Source organism: Sus scrofa, chromosome 9, assembly GCF_054392235.1.
Source record: "Sus scrofa isolate SSC_HxYL_T2T_F1_AM1 chromosome 9, Sscrofa_HxYL_maternal_Yorkshire_Landrace_v2.0, whole genome shotgun sequence".
In the NCBI taxonomy this organism is placed as follows: domain Eukaryota; kingdom Metazoa; phylum Chordata; class Mammalia; order Artiodactyla; family Suidae; genus Sus; species Sus scrofa.
In genome coordinates, this window is record NC_139391.1 from 44,689,003 (window position 1) to 44,708,987 (window position 19,985).

The 19,985-nt window shown below is 53.4% G+C and overlaps 2 protein-coding genes across 11 annotated transcripts in view; one reads left to right on the forward strand and one right to left on the reverse strand.

Annotated features, from left to right (window-relative positions):
• Positions 1 to 10: 10 nt before the first annotated feature.
• Positions 11 to 6,630, forward strand: TAGLN (transgelin). Of its 3 annotated transcripts, none has more exons than XM_084974578.1 (5): positions 11 to 608; positions 4,717 to 4,908; positions 5,015 to 5,192; positions 5,466 to 5,568; positions 6,048 to 6,623. In XM_084974578.1, the coding sequence occupies exons 1-5, from the start codon at positions 525 to 527 to the stop codon at positions 6,190 to 6,192; spliced, it is 702 nt and encodes a 233-aa protein (XP_084830704.1). In that variant the 5' UTR covers positions 11 to 524; the 3' UTR covers positions 6,193 to 6,623. The 3 variants fall into 3 exon arrangements, with proteins under 3 accessions (XP_084830704.1, NP_001231079.1, XP_005667427.1); NM_001244150.1 differs by lacking the exon at positions 11 to 608 and adding an exon at positions 1,005 to 1,150 and having other exon boundaries at positions 6,048 to 6,630; XM_005667370.4 differs by lacking the exon at positions 11 to 608 and adding an exon at positions 3,233 to 3,426.
• A 187-nt stretch (positions 6,631 to 6,817) lies between these two features.
• PCSK7 (proprotein convertase subtilisin/kexin type 7) overlaps positions 6,818 to 19,985 on the reverse strand; it is a 28,882-nt gene continuing 15,714 nt past the window's right edge. For 3 of the 8 annotated variants that reach the window (XM_021062880.2, XM_084976232.1, XM_084976233.1), the window contains 5 exons: positions 10,574 to 10,730; positions 10,012 to 10,106; positions 9,179 to 9,272; positions 8,903 to 9,020; positions 6,818 to 8,215 (listed from right to left, as the gene is read on the reverse strand). In XM_021062880.2, the coding sequence (XP_020918539.1) occupies positions 7,853 to 8,215; positions 8,903 to 9,020; positions 9,179 to 9,272; positions 10,012 to 10,106; positions 10,574 to 10,730 (827 nt within the window). In that variant the 3' untranslated portion in view covers positions 6,818 to 7,852. Of the gene's footprint in view, positions 8,216 to 8,902; positions 9,021 to 9,178; positions 9,273 to 9,715; positions 9,798 to 10,011; positions 10,107 to 10,573; positions 10,754 to 19,985 lie in introns of all 8 variants that reach the window. The other 5 variants (XR_014815392.1, XR_014815388.1, XR_014815390.1 and 2 more) reach the window with 5 other exon arrangements.

A 19,985-nucleotide genomic window follows, 5' to 3' on the forward strand; every position in this document is an offset into this window, starting at 1 on the left:
GGAGAGTGTTAGCTCCTCCCTGCCTGGCTGCCCGAGAGTGGGGTGGTGTCGCAGCAGGCACCCCAGAGACCCCGCTGGATGTCTCCCCCCTCTCTTTCACGGCCTATCCTTTCCCTGAGACCCCTGAAACAAGTTGTGAGCGGGTCTCCTTCCTGGGTGATGGCGTACAGTCTGTTTTGCAGGGTAGGTAGGGACTGTTTAAGAGAAAGGAAGGAATAAGAGCAGCCTGAGCTTCCTACTACCCCAGTGTTGGTCTCAGGCCCTAGAGACCCTGTGGATGGGGGCCAGGGTCGACTGAACTATTGCTGAACCCTCACATCCCATCCCCACTGAAGCATGTGACTGAAGACCCACCCCATCCTCAGCCTGAGCAGGTGGCCGGGAAGGATGGGTCCGACGGCCTCTCCAGCCCCCATCGGGTGGGGGTCGGCAGGGATGCCTGTGTTCTGCCCCTCATCACTCACCACAAGGCCTTAGGTACGATGCACTCCAAGCCTTGTTTCCCCGTTTGTTAAAATGGGGTAATGATCACGCTGCCAGGATTCAGCTGTGAACATAAAATGAGCGCATTCGAAAAGTGCCTGGCAGGTAGCCGGTCTTCAGGAAAGGTGAGTTCCCATCTCCCACTAGAGACGAAAGCCCCTGGAGGAGAGGGTGCCTGGTTCGTCCCCCCCAGTCTAGCCTCTTTCCTCTTACTCTGGACAGCCCCTCTTGAACTTCCCTCTCCTCCCAAACTCGGAGGCAGGGAACAGTGTTGAAGGAGCAGCCCTGAGTCCAGACAGCAGGGAAAGCCTTCGCGGTCCTCCTGTCCATAAAAGGCTTTTCCCGGCGGTTCCCCGCCGGCAGCGCGGCCCCGCCCCCGCCCGCTCCATCTCCAAAGCACGCGGAGAATGTCTCGGCGGCCCCCGGTAGACTGCTCCAACTTGGTGTCTTTCCCCAAATATGGAGCCTGTGTGGAGTCACTGGGGGGGTCGAGGGTGGAGAAGGAGCCGGTTTCCTCTGGCAGGGAGGGGGGTTGGGGTGAGCCGGCGGGGGAGGCTGACATCACCGGGGCGGCAGCCCTTTAAACCCCTCACCCAGCCAGCGCCCCATCCTGTCTGTCCAAGTCCAGACAGAGCTCACTCCTTCCTTCGAGCCTCGAGGAACCCCTGTAAGTGCATTTGTCCTAGGGCAGGAGGGGAGTTGGGCGGGGGTGGTGTGGGGGGTGGGCTTGGCAGCGGCAGTGGGTGTTATTGCTGGAGGGCTCTCAGGCTCCCTGGCTGGAGAAGCCCACCCTCTGAGTCACCGTGCATCCCTCCACCTGGGGAGGTGGTCCTGGTTTGATGCGTGGGATGGGGTTGCTAGAGCCTTGTATCCTTCAGACTGGTCAGGCTTAGGTGTATTGAAATACCCAGGGAGACTTGGCTGGTGCAGAGGGATTGATAGTGGAAACCTGGGCACCGGTGTGAGGAAGGCTTCCCATTTTTAGCCACAGTCACACCCACAGGGGGTGTGATAGGCTCAGGTGGTGGTGATTTTGGCCCAAGGCTTGTTGTCTGCTGTCCATCTAGGAGGAGGCGGGTAGGTGGGGCATGCTGATGCTGGAGAGCAGTGTCCCACTGGTGGGTCCCCAGCAGCATAGGAGAGCTGCTGGGTAACAACTGAGGCAGTAGCAAGGACATCAGAATCCTTGTATCCTGGAACAGGCTGGGGTGGCAGGTGCAGGGACAGTGAGAGAGCTACCTTGTCAGGTACATAGCTCCTTCTATGTTCTGAGGGGGAGGTCACGCCCCACGCAGAGGAGTGGGGGTGGCCGCTGCCTTGGTGGTGCCAACCGGCTGGGGCCGGGCCTTCCCAAGGGGTCTGGCTGGTCCCTCTTGGTGGTTGCTATTCAAAGAGTAGCAGTGAATAGGTCGGGTCTCCTCTGTCCCCAGAGTTTACTTTTTTTTTTTTTTTTTTTTTTTTTTGGCTACCCCATGGCATATGGAGTTTTTGGGCCAGGGATCAGATCTGAGCCACAGTTGCAACCGAAGCCATAACTGCGGCAATGCCAGATTCTTAACCCACTGTGCCAGATGGGGGATCAAACCTTTGTCCTGGAGCTCCCAAGACACCAGATCCCACTGTGCCAGGGGGGACCTCTGTCCCTGGAATTTAGATGAGCTACCCCCCCCTGCCACCTCAGATCCACATGTGCTCATCCTATTTGCTGTGTTTTATTCTGAAGAGGGGCACAGCGGTCCTGCAGACACCCCTGGTTCTGTCTGTTTTTCTGGGTTCCTGCTGGTAGGAGGTGCCCCTGCCCCTTTTCAGCTGGATTTGTTTTCTCTCAGGAGAGGGGAGGCTAACGGGGCCCATGGGGTGGGAGGGTCAAAGCAGAGCCTCAGGCTGCCCTGTCCATCCTGTCCCAGAACCTTTGCCTAGAGAGGCCCCTGGGTGGGTACCCGCCGCCATCCCCCGCGCCCCCAGCAGCTCTAGGGTGGGACTGGGGAGGTCTTGGTCAGAAGCTTTGAAGGACTTCTTGGAACCCTCCACTTTCAGACTCTCCACCAGGAGGGAGGAGACTGGGGGTGGGGGTGGGGTGCCTTTCACCCCCCTCCCTTGTTCTGAGCAAAATCCCAATGTCATCTCTGGATCTAGGGGCTGCAGCTTTTGCGGACTCATCACTGTGAGGCTTGACACTCTGACTGTCCTGAATCTCCCCAGACTGAAAGCAGGAGTGGGGAACACCCTCTGCTTACACCCAGTTCCTCACATGAGGCCTGGGAGGGGGGCGGGGGGTGGGGGGGGAATACAAGGCGAAACTGCCAGGAAGGCATAGTGGAGGGCTGTGGGGGTGCCTGGACCCCAGGGATGCTGGACCCCAGGGATGCCTGCTGTGCGAAGGGAAGGCTGAGACAGGGGGAGCGGAGCGTGGGAGGCCAGGACCAGGCCAGGCTGGAACCTCCTGGTCCCAGCTGCTTGTGCGTTTTGACCAGTTCTTTACTTGGGGGTCCTTGGGTGCTTGGGAAGCAGGATGAGACACTCAGTGGAGTGGGGGCAGGAGCAACCGGGCCTTGGAGTCCTGGGCACCCCTGGCCAGGGGAGGGGTGGTGAGGCCCTGAGAAGCACGTCCTCAGAGGTGGCCCAGCCCTCACTTTACAAATAAGGAAACACACTCAGGGAGCAGTGAGTTGCCTGTTGGCTGGAATTGAGAGGAGCCTGTCTCGTGTTCTGTCTCTAGAACTTTGGTGTCCCTTCAGGGAATGATTTTGAAAAGGGGCGGAGGCTGGAGCGGGAAGAGCACACTGTTTTTGAGCGCGTGCTCAGGGGCCGGCTCTGGGGGCAGAAGCTGACATTTTGAGGAGCCCTGCTGAGGGACAGTGTGTGGGGGAGGCACAGACAGTGCCTCATGGGATGTTCCCTGCCCTCGGAGGCGGATGACTTTATCCTCACTGTGCAGACTGGGTAAGAAGGGTGGGGGGCTTAGCAGCTGAGCTGGGACCCTGTGAAGTGGTGACGTTCCCTGCCTCCCACCCGGGTGGGTGGGGAGAGGGGCTCACTGCTGGGGGGCAGGGGGTGTGCGGACTCCCTCCATCCTCAGCTCCCTCCCAACCTCTGACCTCTCTGAGGCCAGGGCATGGTTTGGCCTCATGTGTTTCCTCTTTCGGAGGGCTCTTCCGATAAACTCTGGGCCACCCCAGGGTGACACCTGAGGCCAGGTCACGTTGACCAGGCACACCCAGGCTGCCCAGGGGCCTGTTGTTGTTAGTAGGGCGCTCCTGACCAGGGCCAGCCCTAGGCCCCAGGGCGGCAACTGCTGCCAGTCTGGAGAGGGTGGGCTTCCATGCCCTGGCTGGCAGTTTCTTGGCCCGCGTCCCTGGAGAACTCTGGCTTCCTGATTGCTCAAGCTACCACAGCAGTGAGCGCCTGAGGGCACGAGGGCGAGTCCATGGGTACACCAACTCCCAGGCCTTCTCTCATCTGGCTCCCCTGGGGAAATGCAGCTTCTGAGCCAAAAGCTCTTGGGCTTTGCTGGCTTTCCAGCCCTTGGGTGGGTAAGCTTTAGCCTTTTTAGCTGCAGGCCAGAGGCAGAGTTGGCAGTGAGCTAGAGTTTTGGTGTTCTTGATTCTGGGCAAGAGGATAAAGTGTAGGGAGTTGAGGGTGGGGGGAGGAAGGAGAGTTGGCGGTTCCTCTAGAACTTGAGGCAGAGCTATCAGGCCACCTCACCCTAGCTGGACAAAGATATCTGCTGGCTTTACTTTGAGGGGCAACATGGCCTCTGCGGGAAGGCCCTCCAGTGCCTCTGTGGCCAATCTTGGCAAAGAAAGAATGTGCTAGATGGGGCTGTCAAACCCATGGGCTAAATGCAGCCTGTTATCTCCATAACTAGAGTTGTATTGGAACCCAGCCATGCTCATTTGTCTGGGTACCTACTACCTAAGGTTGATTTGATGCTGCAATGGCAGAGACCTTAGACCTGCAAAGCCTAAAATAAGACTGTCAGGAAAATAACTGTCTGGTTATTTACCCAAAAAGCTTACTAACTCCTGCTGTAGACCACCAAAGATCTGCTCTCCGAGTTCAGAGAGCCTCCCTGGGCTGAGGGGACGAGCCCAGCCCAGGTGAGTAGTGCCGAGGAAATGCAATCAGGAAGCAAGGGGAGCTAGATAACCAGTTAGCCCCCCCGCCCCCTGGCACCGATGACAGCAGAGCTGTTCCCTGACCCTCTCCCTCCACTGGCCTGTGCTGCTTTAGCTTCCCACCAACATGGCCAACAAGGGTCCTTCCTATGGCATGAGCCGAGAAGTGCAATCCAAAATTGAGAAGAAGTACGACGAGGAGCTGGAGGAACGGCTGGTGGAGTGGATCATAGTGCAGTGTGGCCCTGATGTAGGGCGCCCGGACCGTGGGCGCCTGGGCTTCCAGGTCTGGCTGAAGAATGGCGTGGTGAGTGGCACCCAGGGCAGAGGGGCTGGGGCCGTGCCATCTTGCCGGAGTCGTGGGGCCGGGCCTCCTCCCATCTGAGGGCCAAGCTTCCTCCTCTGTCTGGCAGATTTTGAGCAAGCTGGTCAACAGCCTGTATCCTGACGGCTCCAAACCCGTGAAGGTGCCCGAGAACCCACCCTCCATGGTCTTCAAGCAAATGGAGCAGGTGGCTCAGTTCTTAAAGGCCGCTGAGGACTATGGCGTCACCAAGACTGACATGTTCCAGACTGTTGACCTCTTCGAAGGTACGGAGCGAAGTGGGGTGGAGGAGGCCGGCGGAGGACAGGGGTTGAGGCAGGGGCTAGGGATGCTCCAACCCGCCATGGTGACAGGCTTGCGTAACATGAGGGGGACGCACCAGGAGAAGCCCCCACTGTGAGGGCGTACCACAGGATCCACTGTGCCTCCTTCTGCTTTGCCCTTTGGTCATTTTTCTGAGGGTGGGGGGCAGGCCCTGGCTTGGAGTCTTGTTTAGACAGTCCTGAAGGTCGGCCCCCCTCCCTCCTTTCTACTCACAGGCAAAGACCTGGCCGCGGTGCAGAGGACCCTGATGGCTCTGGGCAGCTTGGCCGTGACCAAGAATGATGGACACTACCGTGGCGATCCCAACTGGTTTATGAAGTACGTGGCTGCCAGGGGTTCCCTGTACCCTGAGCTTGGGTCTCTGCAGGAGCTGGGAGATGGGCAGCAGCCTGGGCCACCCCACTGGTGCAATGATTTGGGGAAGCAGACAGCCAGGAAGGTATGAAGTGAAGGTGTAGGATGGCAGGAAATGGGTCCTAAATACTTCTTGACTCCTTTCCACATTCCTGTCTCAGGCAATCTCTCTGGCCTGGGCTGTGGGGCCAGCTAGGTTAAGGAAACAAGAGCAGTGAAACAGTGAGGGAATGGGATTAGGCTAGGAAGTAACAGGAAACAAAAGACAAGTGGGGAGGAGTTCCCTTGTGGCTCAGGGGGTTAAGACCTGGCATTGTCACTCCATTGGCTTGGGTTGCTGCTGTGGCATGGGTTTGATCCATGGCCTGGGAGAAGCCAAAAAAAACCCCAGGTAGAAAATGCGCAGTCCTGGTAAGTCTTTGTCCTGGTTCCTCCTCTTCCAGGAAAGCCCAGGAGCATAAGAGGGAATTCACAGAGAGCCAACTGCAGGAGGGAAAGCATGTCATTGGCCTGCAGATGGGCAGCAACAGAGGGGCCTCCCAGGCTGGCATGACAGGCTACGGACGACCTCGGCAGATCATCAGTTAGAGGGGGTGGGGCAACCCTGGCCCCGCCCTTGCCCAGCTCGCTGGCTGCAGCCATCCCGCCTCGCCCGCCTCACCCTCACCCGTGTGGCTCCTTCAGCCCTGGCCAAGCTTCGAGGCTCCATCACTGAGCAAAGGTGACTGCACTTGGGCAGCTCGCCCGCACCCCTCAGCCCAACTTCCAACCCCAAAGCACTGCTCCCCCAGCCCACCTCCCAGTTCCTCCATTGGCTCTACTGTCTCCTCATCCCAGGCTGAGCCGGGGAGACATGGGCTGGCGGTGGCCTGGGTGTGGGCAAGTCCACCATCCTCCTTGGCAGCAGATGCCTGTTGAAGGAGACCCAGCCCAACCTCCCCCCATTTTTTTGCTGGAATAGTTTGGGGGTTGAAATTCAAAATGAAAAAAAAAAAAATATATACATCAATCTTTTCTCAGGCCTGACTGGCAGAGTCTCATTTGCCCTAGTCGCTTCTGTTCCAGCTGCAGGAAGATGAGCGAGGCACAGGCAGGCAGCTCGGGTTTACACGGTACCTGGCTGCCGTTCTCTGAAAGACCTTCGCCTCCTGGGATTCCAGGGGGTGGAAGCAGGGAGGGAACTGTGGTGTCGGAAGGGAAAGAGGGGCCAGAATTGTGTGGAAGGTTTTTATTTTGGAAAAGCTGCGCAGAAAAGATTCAACAAAATGTCACTGTGAAAAGAGAAAACCAAATCTTAAGCGTTAAAAAAAAAAAAATCAATCAGCCAGCTAGCTCAGAAGAGGAGAGGAGGCCGGAATGGGAGGAAGAGTCGCAGCCTGTCGGTCAGGCAGGTGGCGGGCTTCCGCTGGGCAAGGCCATTTCCCTGAGCACTTTGCAGAGGAAGACGGGGTGTCGCAGGGCTGGAGGGGCACTGACTGAACTGACACCTGTTCCACCTGCCCCAGTCCTGCCCCAGACTCCCCCAGTGAAGCAGCCCAGGCCTGCGGGCCATGCCTGTCCCCAGCCTTGCGGGGCATCGTACCGATCCTTCAGGATGAAGGGTGAGGGGTGATGGTGGAGGAGTTGGGGTGTGTTCGAGGTTGGCTTCTGATCAGGGCTTATGGAGGCAGCTGCTTTCAGGGCAAGTGTGCTGAACTGAGGGCTGATTGCCGTACCAACATGTCAGAGGTCCAAGGCTTAGGCTGGAAGGTGAGAGGGAGAGAGGAAGGGGCTGCTGTTTCTGGCCCCCAGGCCACGGAACGGACAGGCACGTCCGGGACTCTTCCCGGCCTCCATCCCTAAGGCCTCTTCGCAAGCGGCTCCAGTGATGTTTCGGCTGAGACGCTCTTCTGGTCATGCACGGGTGAGGGTCCCTGTGACCCACACTGCTGGCTTGCCCTGGAGAAATGAGGATGGAGGACTGCCCGGTGGCGGCACCAATCCCGGGTCCAAGACCTCACCAAAGGCTCCTGTTCAGTTGTTGGAAGGTTTCAGGGCTGTTGCCAGACTGTTCTCAGGCACTACTCCTCTGCGGCTTAACCTTCGGAAGGCCCTGGGCCTCCCTGAGCATAGTCTTTAGTTGGGGGGACTCTTTAGGCCTCTGGTCCCCGCCGTAAGCCTCTGCTGCCTTCTCCCCAGAGCTCCTGGGGCGTTGGAAGGAAGTCCTAGGAAGGAGGAGCCTCTCCCATGTAAGCTGTCAGGCCCTGGGTCAGCAAATCTGCTCGCCCTTCCCCTGTAGCAGGTCTGGGGGGAGGCGCTGAGGGCAGTCCAGGGCACCTCTGTTCTGGGACAGGCTCCAGTCCCCTTGATCCAGCAGGTCTGGGGCGCGGAGCCTGGAGGGGGCGGAAGGGCCCTCACTCTCCGTCCCCACTCCACCTGGATCCTGGCTGCTGCAAAGGGGCACTGCTTCTAGTTCTGTCCCCTCCTCCTTGGCTTTTCGGCTTTGCTGGGGCCAGTGGCAGGGTCCACTCCTACACACTGGGTGAGAGGCCACATTCCTCTGGCTCAGGTATACCTCCAGCATGTAGTAAATGGTCCAGAAGACAGTGAAACAGCCTATCAGCACCAGGGTCTGGGGGAAAGTCAAACACCTAAGTAGGGATGGCTTCCCAAAGCCTACAGCCTTCCTCGGCCCAGAGCACTGAGCACAGAAAGGCTCCCTCCTTCTAGGGCTGCCTCTCCCACCCCAAGCCCCCCTGCCTTGTCCTCCCACCCCAAGGAATGCCCTCAAGGGAGTTCCCTGGTGGTCTAGTGATTAGGATTAGGCACTTTGCTATGGCTCGGGTTCAATCCCTGGACTGAGAACTGAGATCCCACAATGAGCAGATGCATGCACGGCCAAAACAAAAGCAAAAAAAACCAAAAACAAACCCCCCAAAAATACAGGACAGGAGCTCCCATTGTGACTCAGCAGAAATGAATCTGACTAGCATCCAGGAGGATGCAGGTTCAATCCCCGGCCTTGTTCAGTGGGTTAAGGATCCAGCATTGCTGTGAGCTCGGATGCCACGTTGCTGTGGCTGTGGCAGAGGCCGGCAGCTGTAGCTCCGATTTGACTGCTAGCCTGGGAACCTCCACATGCTGTGCCAAAAAATCAAAACAAAACAGGACAAAACAAAAGGAATGCCCTGGAGAGTTAGCTAGTAGAGTGGGGAGCCAGGACTTCCCAACCTCCTGTTCCTCAAGTCGCCTTGAGCCTCCCACCGAGGACGATGTCCCCCAAGACGTCCCTGCCCGCCTGCAGATCGAGCCCTCGTACCTTGAGGGTGTTCGGCGTGATGGTATAACCATCTTCCTCAGGGATTTTCAGCCCGGGGGGGCAGGGCAGCGTGAAGCCATCATGCAGGTATTTCCCACTCATGGCACTTTCTAGTAGCCTGCAGAGAAGCAAAGAGACAAGGACGCCCTACTCAACTAGGAGCCGGACGGAGGGAAGTCCCACTGCGAAAAGGGCTCCCAGGGAGGTGGTGCTCCCTAAGCAGCCTCTTCCCACCCCAGGAGTCCCCTTCCCTCGGACGCGTGCATCTCCACCTACCTTTGTCTGTCCCTGATGTCTACTGGACTCCACACAGAGCCATATAGGGTCAGCTGCCACTGCCGGAGGATGCCGGCCTGGGACTTCTCATCTCCTAGAGCCGCAAGGGGGGCAGTCTGTGAGCCATGGCCTGCTGCCGGCCTCGCAATCCGCACAGGCCCTGCTGCCCCACCCCGCAAAGGGATTCAGCGGCCACAGTAGTTGTCTGGGTCCCACAGAGCCTGGGGTTCTGCCGACGTGCCCCTTGGGGATGGAGTGGGGGCGGGTGGAAGGTGGACTCCAAAACGGAAACGTTTTGCCTCTTTCATATTTTGAGGTTTCAGCTGGGATTTTACTTGGGGGGGAGAAAAAAGGTCCTTCTGCTAAGTTAAAGATAGGCTTGATGAATATCTAACTTGGCGGGGAGCTGCGAGGCTTGGGTGCGGTTTCCAGTCTCCGCATTGAAATACTGTGTGACCTCACACCAGTCACTTCAAAGCTCGGTGGGCCTCAGTTTAAAAAAAAAAAAAAAATGGTGAAAATCAGTCCTGCCCTTACCTGCCTACCAGGGCTGGCCGGAGGATGGTTATATGTGAAAGAACTTGAAATGTGGTTTCAACAAGGAAATTTTGTTGCTATCCTGAGGAAAAATGGATCAGTCACTTCTCCGAGGAATATGAGAGGCAGTATAAAAACAACGTTAGGTATCAAGGCCCGTTTTTTGGATGGGGCATACTGCTTGGTCTGATGGCAACCCTAGTTACTCCACAATTTCTACAGGGCTCTGAGATCCAGAGGGATCAGATGACAATCATGAAAGGCAGGGCCCCAAAGCGGGGGGCAGGCAGGCTTACCCACATCCCGGATGACGAGTCTGTAGGTCCCTCTTGCTCTTTCCCCCCAGCACCGCACGGTGGAAAAGGTCCAATCGTTGAAGCCGTTGGGGTCCCTGTGGGCAAGAACGTGGTTTGGGGCAGGGAACTGACCCCTTGGCCCAGGAGCATGTTCCTACTCTAGCAGCAGCTGTCTGAGCCCCAGCCAGTGGAGGGTGCCCTCAGGCACCGTCCCCTACCCCTGGGATCTCAGGGGATGAGGTACTTGTGTCAGCGTGGGGCAGTGGAAAAAGCAAACACGGAGAGAACACAGGCTTGGGAGTCCCACAGATCTAGGCTAACGGTGACTTTCTCAGGCACTTATCAGCTCTGTGACTTGTTTCCTCATTTGTAAAAGGAGGTTACAAAGTCTCCTCTACCTGGTTCTTCCAAGGATTAGAGAAAATGTATGGAAAGTGCAGTGCCAAGCACTCTGTAAGCACTTCCACAAAACACATAATAAAGGCAGGGTCCACGTCCCCTGTATCTTTTCCTGGAAAAGGCCCTTGTCGCAAAGAGGCCAGGTGACGGCATAGGTACGTACGAGTCCATACTGCGGGGGGCACCGATGAGGGACATCATGCCACTCGGGCAGAAGAGCTTCACTTCCAAGCTGCCGCGTCTCGGGTGAGTGATGGAGACTGTCACGGCCACGTGCTCCAGGGTCTTCAGCCCCGACATCTCCAGGTCTGTCCTGCTGACTGTGGGAAGTCAGGCTGGGTGGCTGGGAAACCAGCCCCAGAAACACTTACGCCCTCGCTTCACCCCAAACATACACAAAAGCACCCACTCACTGAAGACACAGACAAATAGCTACGGCAACCGTAACTGAACCTGGTGCACCCTAGCAAGTGGAATGCAGTTGCTGCTTTCAAGTTTGCAATCTGGTTTACAGTCCAGTTGGGAAGACAACACGTACCCAAGACACACAATATAAGAACCAAATGGAGCAATTTCCATCATTCATTCACCCAAAAAAATAATTTACCAAGTACCTCCTACATTTCAGGCACTGTTCTAGATGCTGGGAATAGAAAGATAAGTTGGACATGGTCTCTGCCTTCTATCTGCAAGTGGAGAGTGACACAGTATGAGGTCTACATAACTGATGCCCGAACAGAGATGAGTCAGATGGGTTCAGGTAGACAGCCGTGAGATACACTCTGAGGAAGGAAATGAACACAGACTGGCAGAGCATGTTGGTAGAGGGCATTCTAGGAAGGGAAACGGCATATGGAAAGGCAGAAGTGGAAATGAATAAGTTTCACAGTAAGGGAAATACACAATTTTTTTTGTCTTTTCAGGGCCACACCCGTGGCATATGGAGGTTCCCAGGCTAGGGGCCCAATCAGAGCTGTAGCTGCCTGGCCTACATCACAGCCACAGCAACACCAGATCCGAGCCAGGTCTGCAACCTACACCACAGCTCAGGGTAACACCAGATCCTTAACCCACTGACCCAGGGATTGAACCTGAGTCCTCATGGATACTAGTCAGATTTGTTTCTGCTGAGCCACGATGGGAACTCCAATACGCAATTTTTAAAAGAACCACTGAAACAAATAAACTTCAAGGAAATTATGCTGAATGAAAAAAGCCAGTATTAAAGAGGATACATAGTTCATGATTTCATTTATATAATATTCATGAATAACATAACTGTAGGATAGAGAACAGATGTGCGGTTGCCAGGAGTGAAGGGATGGGTGTGGCCACAATGGGGTGACACAGGGGAGTCTTGGGATGATATGGCTCTGGGTCTTTGTTGTGGTGTGGTTACACAAGGCTACAGGTGGTAAAACTGCCCAGACACACACATACACAATAAGAGTGCATGTCTAGCTGGGGAAATCTGAATAGGCTCTATGGATTGTACCAATGTCATTTTCGTGGCTTTGATATTGCTCTGGAATTAAGATATGAACATCAGGAAAAGGGTGCACAGGACTTCCCAGAATATTTCTTTGCAACTTCCTGTGAATCTATAATTATTTTCTTTTTTTCTTTTTTTTTTCTTTTTAATTTTTGTTGTTGTTGTTGTTGTTGTTGTTGCTATTTCTTGGGCCGCTCCCACGGCATATGGAGGTTCCCAGGCTAGGGGTCGAATCGGAGCTGTAGCCACTGGCCTACGCCAGAGCCACAGCAACGCAGGATCTGAGCCACGTCTGCGACCTACACCACAGCTCACGGCAACGCCGGATCGTTAACTCACTGAGCAAGGGCAGGGACCGAACCCGCAACCTCATGGTTCTTAGTCGGATTCGTTAACCACTGCGCCATGATGGGATCTCCTATAATTATTTTCAAAGTAAAAAGTTAAGGGAGTTCTGTTGTGGCTCAGTGGTTAACGAACCCAACTAGTATCCATAAGGATGTGGGTTCGATCCCTGGCCACACTCAGTGGGTTAAGGATGCAGCGTTGTCTTGAGCTGTGGTGTAGGTTGCAGATGTAGCTTGAATCCTGTGTTGCTGTGGCTGTAGTGTAGGCCGGTAGCTGAAGCTCTGATTCAACCCCCAGCCTGGGAACTTCCATATGCCATGGGTTCAGCAACAAAAAGCCAAAAAGCCAAAAAAAAAAAAAAAAAAAAAAAAAGTCACCCCCCCAAACTGTTGAATTAATTACAAGGCTCAGTTGAGGAATATTAAGAAATTAGGCTGCAATGAGAAATGATTCTTTCTAAAGTGACTTTTCATCTATTAATTCATGCCAATAGCAAAGCAGAAAGCAACACCTCCCTTTTACAGATGAAGCAGCTCAGAGAGGAGCTGAAAGTGTGAGCAGGGAATCTAGGATGAGAAGGCTTTAAATATCTTATTTAATCTTTAAAATTGTATTTTTTTAATTTATTTATTTAGCCAGTGCCCACAGGACACAGAAATTCCCAGGCCAAGGACTGAACCCTTACCACAGCAGTAACCAGAGCCACAGCAGTGACAATTCCAAATCCTTAACTACTAGGCCACCAGGGAACTCCTAGACATTTTATTTTATTTTGTTTTTTTAGGGCTGTACCAGCAGCATATGGAGGTTCCCAGGCTAGGGATCTAATCGGAGCTACAGCTGCCGGCCTACACCACAGCCACAGCAACTCAGGATCCGAGCCACATCTGTGACCTACACCACAGCTCATGGCAGTGCCGGATCCTTAACCCACTGTGCGAGGCCAGGGATCGAACCCGAAACCTCATGGTTCCTAGTCGGATTGGTTTCCACTGTGCCACGATGGGAACTCCCCTACACATTTTATTTTAAACAAGCAACTGAAAAATATTATAGATTACAAATTGAGAATGGAGCTGAAAAAAGTGCTAAAGGAAGGTTACTCTTGACAGCGGTGGCAAGGCTGAATCAGCAAAGGAAGAAAGAGGCAACAGGAAGGCCAGCCGAAACGCTACTGCCCTGTTCTAGGGGTGAGAGGGTGTGGGGATAACCGATCCAAGAAGAAAGAGGGAGGGAGGGCTCAGGGCTTCCTGGGACACCACTGCCTGCTCTTCCTGTGCATACTGGCCCCGAGCTCGGCACCCTGTCACTGTGCTCACCTCAGGGAGCAGGGCCACTGCCTATCACCCACTTCGCCATCAGTGTTCGAGGGGACCATGCATCCGGCGCCGCCACTTTACGCTCCTTTGCCCTCTCAGCTCCATAGACCTTTCTCCGTCCCTTGTCAGCACACACTTCCACAGCCAGCCCCTGGGCCTTGTCATTACCTGGGACTGCTTCGTGCTGAGTGGTTTACTAGACTTCTCTGCACAGGTCTTTGTGCAGGTGTGAATTTTCCTTAATTCTGTCAACTTATCCAAGCCAATGTCCCACCTTCTCAGAAAGCAACCTCCTGTCCCTGCATTTCCTCCACTGCCCTCTGGACCCCTTCATTTTCTTGCGCCCCAAGAGATGCATCAGGCCCCCCTCTCCTAGCTGCCCAAGATCCCACAGCCATCTCTCCACACTCTCTTATTCCTGTTCTCAAGCTCCCTTAGCTTTCTTTTCCTTTCACAGTAACTATCTGGCAAAAGGCCAACTCTGGCTCAGCCCAATTATGTGTCTCCTTGGCTGGATCTTCTTTCCTACTACAAAGGAGAAGCAAACAGACCCTTTCTCAGCTCTTTACTTCCACCTACTAGTGTTAAGAGCCTGGGCTCTGGGGCCACCCAGGTTGGGTTCAAATCCCAGCTCTGCCATTTACTAGCCACGAGAATTAGATTCGTTCCCTCATCTGTAAAATGTCCCCATGATGGTTCAAGGTCTATCAGTTTAAGGTACGCTCTGTCTCCCATTTTCTGCTGTACCTGGGGCCCCAGGCTTTGGAGAATACGCTTCCCAACTCCTGCTGGGATTAGGGAGAGGCCGGCAGCTGACTGCTAAGGATGGGCAAAGACACCTGGGCATTTACCCTAATTGACTTTAACTGTTTTTTTGCTTTTTCGGGCCACATGTGTGGCATATGGAAGTTCCCAGGCTAGGGGTTGAATTGGAGCTGCAGCTGCCAGCCTATGCTACAGCCACAGCAATGTGGGATCCGAGCTGCATCTGCGATCTATACTGCAGCTTATAGCTATGCCAGATCCTTAACCCATTGAGCGAGGCCAAGGATTGAACCCAAATCCTAATGGATACTAGTCGGGTTCATTACCACTGAGCCACAATGGGAACTCCCAATTGGCCTTAATTGACACTTAGTTTTACTCTCCTACCTCGTCTGTCTTCTGGAGTGCATGGGGCCTCTAAGTCCTGAGCCTTTTGGGGTTCTGTGGCATGATTGGGCTTGTTGCTTAGAATCACCCCTGCAGGTATTTGGTTTGCAATTTTCTTAGCCCTGCTCATTTCTTCATTCATTTTCCATCTTCCAAAAATGTGTTGCAATCTCTCCTTGGCTGTGATCCCCTCTCACATTCTCTTTGTCCTTGTGCTTATACCACTTTTGCTCCTTTATTCTTATTTTGGTGAGGGTTTGGGAGAAAGCAGAGATAAAAGCACATGTTTGTTCAATTTGTCATTTTTTTTTTTAAACTTTATGGCCGCACCCATGGCATATGGAAGTTCCTGAGCCAGGGACTGAATCTGAGTCCCAGCTGTGATCTATGCTATAGCTGTGGCAATGCTGGATCCTTTAACCCACAGTACCGGGCCTAGGTTCAAACCTGTGCCTCTGCAGTCACCTGAGCTGCTACAGTCAGATTCTTAAGCCACTGAACCCGAGCAGGAACTCCCAACTTGCCATCTTTAACCAGAAATCTTCTCCCACCCCCACGAATTGTTCAGTCCACTGCAATCTAGCTTTTGTCCTCATGAATATGTTGAAACAAAGTATTCCTCTTAAGGTCACCAACAACCTGCTTGATAACCAAAGACACCCTCAGTCCTTGTCTGCTTGCCCTCACCCATCAGAACTGCCCTAGATTCCTGGGACACCACACTCCTGCTCTTCCAACCTTCCAAGTATCTCTTTTTAGCTTCCTACCGAGGCTCCTTCTTTCTGTCCATCCCTTTACTGTTAGTCTGTGTCCTATATCCTCTTTTATCCTTGTCTCCCCCAACCCTAGTGATCTTCTTCTTTCCCAGACCTTTTTCTTCCATTTTTATGCCAGTAATTCCCAAACCATTACCTCCAGTAGACCTTCAAACTTGTTTATTCAACTGCTTTCTGAATACAACCTTTAGATGTTGCACAGAAGCCAGAAACACTGTAGACCCAAAGTTCTCTTCCTCAGTTCTAAATACTCCATAGCCCTTGCCCAGATCTGCAGTTCCTCCCGGGGTCTCGTGTGATGTCCTCACGATGCGATCATGGGATCTCATCGTGATGACATCGCCATCTCATCAGTTACCCAAAGACAAATATATATATTGACTGGCAGCGGCATATGGAGTTTCCTAGGCTAGGGGCCTACGCCACAGCCACAGCAACACCAGATCTGAGCCGTGTTTGCGACCTACATCACGGCTCACGGCAACACCGGATCTTTAATCCACGGAGCAAGGCCAGGGATCGAACCTGTGTCCTCATGGATACTAATCAGATTCGTTTCCACTGAGCCACGACGGGAACTCCATCAAGCGAATATATTTATATATACATTTATACATATAAATTTTTAGTACAGAACATTTCAGACATATACGAAAATAGAACAGATTTTCTCAACATCTCACTTCAATAATTATCAGTACAAGGCCAATCTTGTTTCACCAGTGATCTCCACTTCTTCCCCTTCCTAGATTCTCTTGACAGAATCCCCGGGCATCACATCCTTTCGGTAGTGAAGATTCTGCATGTTATCTCTTAAAGATAAAGCCTTGGGAATCTGACTGCTCTCCTTCTCCCGACTGCTAACCTCAGTTGGTGATAATTTATCTTGAAGGCTCCCCATAGACTTCAAGATAAAGGCCAAACGCCTTATCCTGGCAGACATGGTTCCATGTGGCCCGGCCACCTGAGTTTCAGGTCCTCCTCTGCCCCTCATGAGCCACGCTCCAGCCACACCACATGACCTGTGCTCCCTGAAGATACCATGGACTCCGCTGGAGTTGCCCCTGCTGCCTGGATGTCCCTTTCTGCTCCTCCTCTGGTGGGACTCAGGTCAGTCACAGTGCTCTGAGAACCTCCTGCGTCCTCCCTGGTGGCAGGAGGCATCTGCACCATCTCCACTGCAGTGTCTGGACACTGCACTCCACCTGCAGGCGGGACTGTCTTCCCTGCCAGACTGGGAGCTCTTCGAGGGCAGGAATCGTGTCTTATCATCTCTGAATCCCTAGAACTTAGTAGAGTGCGCGGGATGGGGTCGGTCTCACATATTGTAGAATGAATGAGTCAATCAACCAAGAGACATTTCAGAGAAATGGCAGTTCCCATGTGGCTCAGTGTATTAAAGATCTGGTGTTGTTACTGCAGTGGTTCAGGTTGCTTCTGTGGTGTGGGTTCAATCCCTGAGCCTGGGGACTTCTGCATGCCGCGGATGTGGCCAAAAAAACAAACAAAAAGAGACATTTCAGAGAAATAAATGAAAGGCTAAGTTGCAGAGGAAAGGCTAGAGGAAGAGCTGGGGAGAAGCAGGGAATACAGAAGGATGGAAAACTCCCAATTTCAAGTTTGGAGCCCTGGAGAATGATGATGGCACCAAGAGAAATGAGAGAAACTTGGAAAGCAAGCTGGCTTTTGAGAGGCGATAATGAAATCCAAAATGTTGTACATTTTAAATGCAGCGTATTCATGGACTACCCAGCAGCACAGAGCGATTTAGAAATAGATGGAGGAAAATATTCCTGGCCTAGTTGGAGGAAAGCATTAACATGGCACATAAGGGGCTAATGGACAGTAAGTGACATGTGACAGAGCATGACAGAACACCATGGAATCCAAAAAGAAACCCACGAGTGCGTGTCTGTGTCAGCATGTGTGCAGAATGGCACGCTACATGCATGTTCTTATTGGTGTGTGCAGGAACTTGGATGTGAGAATGCAAGAACTATTGTGTTCAGGGACTACTGCCTGAGAGAAGACAAGAGTTATGTTACTCGAATTAAATGAGTGATGATATTAAATGAGTTAATAGTAAGACCAATGCTTGGCACATAAAAAGCACTCATCGGAGTTGACGATGATCATATTATTATTCTGCCTTTGCTAAGTCGGGGTCCTTTTCAAGTCTCCCCTGCCCTGCCGCATGCCCCCTCCCCCTCCCCAATCAGCATATCCCAGGGAGCTATTTGCCCATCATCTTTTGGAAGCTACAACAATCTCAAACCGTCTCCCTGCTTAGGGATCTGAATAAAGGGTGTGGCCCGAGCAAACCCCTATGGAGAGGCGGCAGCTGAAGCCATTAACCCCACTGTTCTGTTGAGGAAGAAAACCTAGAGGGAGGGTCAAGGACATGGACCGGGTCTGAGGAGGCACTCAAGTTTGGAAGTAGTGAGAAGAGCGAACAAAAAGCCCTAGTTCCTGGGGCAGAGGAGCCAGAAGAGGGCCGTGGAGCAAGGGAGGTCACGGCAGCCAGAGGAGGAGGGAGCTGCCGCGCAGGCCTCCTTAACGGTTGGAGAACAGGAAGGCTGAACAGTGAGCTGGCCCTGGGGTCTGACCAGCAGAGGGGCGCTGTGAGCGACAAAGTCTTCAGATAGAGAAGGGGGTGTGATGAAGGGGAGTCATTGCTTTGGTCAGTTCATGTGAAAAGGTTACGGGTTGGAGGGTGGCGGGGACCCAAAATTTTGCTTTCTGACAGGGGTGTTGAGGGTGCTTGAAGGCAGAAGGAAGAATGAGTGGGGAGGGGAAGACTGGGCTGGACAGGCAGATTCGAGACGTGGAGGAACAGGACTCAAGCACCAGAGAGGGAGAGCCAGCACTTGGGCTGCAAACAAGAATGAAAGGGTAATTGCAAGTGGTCTTTAGGACCTTCTGTATATATGTTTTGGCCACGGCCATGGCATGAGGAAGTTTCCAGACCAGGGGTTTAACCCTTGCCACCGCAGTGACCCAAGCCACAGCAGTGATAATGCTGGCTCCTTAAGCCATTGAGCCACCAGGGAACTCCTAGGATCTTCTATAAATAAACACGCAGGCGCCCTTGTGTGTGTTTTAGATATTCCTCCCAAAGCCCGCCCTCCTGCCTACCCTCTGGTAGAGATTTCAGACCCAGAGTCAGAGCTGGAGGAACCGAGGGGCCCCCACCCCCTTTCCCCCATATCCTCCTGCCAACGGGGAGAGGTGACAAGCTGTCTTGCTCTAGGGCTGCCCTGCCCAAGAAGGTGGCCACCAGCCACATGTGGCCATTGAGATTCAATTACAGTTACATAAACATTTAGTTCCTCAGCCGCACTAGCCATATTTTAAGTCTTCAACAGACCCCACGTGAATTGCGCAGCACAGATAGAGCACATTTCCATCAGCACAGAAAGCTCTCTTGGACACCACTGCTCTAGAGTCTTAGTGGCATGCCACCTCTTCTTCCATCTCAGGATGTTCAGTTTCCATTACCTTTTTATAAAAAAGTTCACTTTCCAGTCCTTGGACACTGACTCGCCCAAGTCTTGGTGGGAAAAAGAGGTGAGGGCAAGCCAAGACGCATGTGCTGACCTTGGAAATCAGTGGTCCTGCCTGCCGGCCTCCAAACCAACCACGGGCTCCGTTAGCAAAACTCCCTGAGTCTTTACCTCCCTTCTCTGCAGCCTTCTCTCCCCACCATCCCGCCCCCCACTCTCCTCTGCTCAGGACAATTGGTCCTTCTTTCTCTTGCTTCTTAGTGGCAAAGAAGCAGTTGTCAGGTGCTTCTATAACGAGGCAAGTTTGTCAGATGTCCCAGGGGAATATCCCTGTGTTAGTGGGAAGCTGGAAAGGACCCTAACGCTCTCCTAAGTCGACCCCCTCATTTGATGGTTGTCATCGTGGGTTACTCTGTTACTTAAATGAGAGGAAGCAGCCCTGGATGGGAGGTCAAAGTTAAAAGGCGTACTGTCTCCAAGACATGCGAGGGCAAAGCCCCAGGGCTCCTACTGAACTGCATTCCTGGGAATGTTCCTGCACTTCTCTGCCTTGGCCGATGCTTTATGCCCTTTCCAAGATAGCATTCCTTTTACGGAAAATGCAATGAACTGGGCCCATGGATTTCCTTCCACGTAGAGGGAAACTGGGCAAGTGCTAGACGCAGTTTGGGGCAGACACAGCGGAACTCCTCCCAGTGAACCTCCGCCCAAGGGGAGCTGCCCCGATGCCCCCCCCCACCACTTCCCAGCTCCCATCTTTGGCCATTTCTCCTCTTGCCACTGTTCTGTTTCGATCACTTCCTAGGGGGACGGGAAAAGCGAGGATGAAGTTCCATTTGGGTATAAAGCATGATATGCTTCAGTCTTCACAAAACATAGCGAGTAACTCTGCTTCTCAAAATTCCCTAAAGGAAAAAACTCCCCAGGGAACTGGCGGTAGGGAAGCCTCTGCAGCGGGAACTCTGGGACACCTGCAGACAGAGGA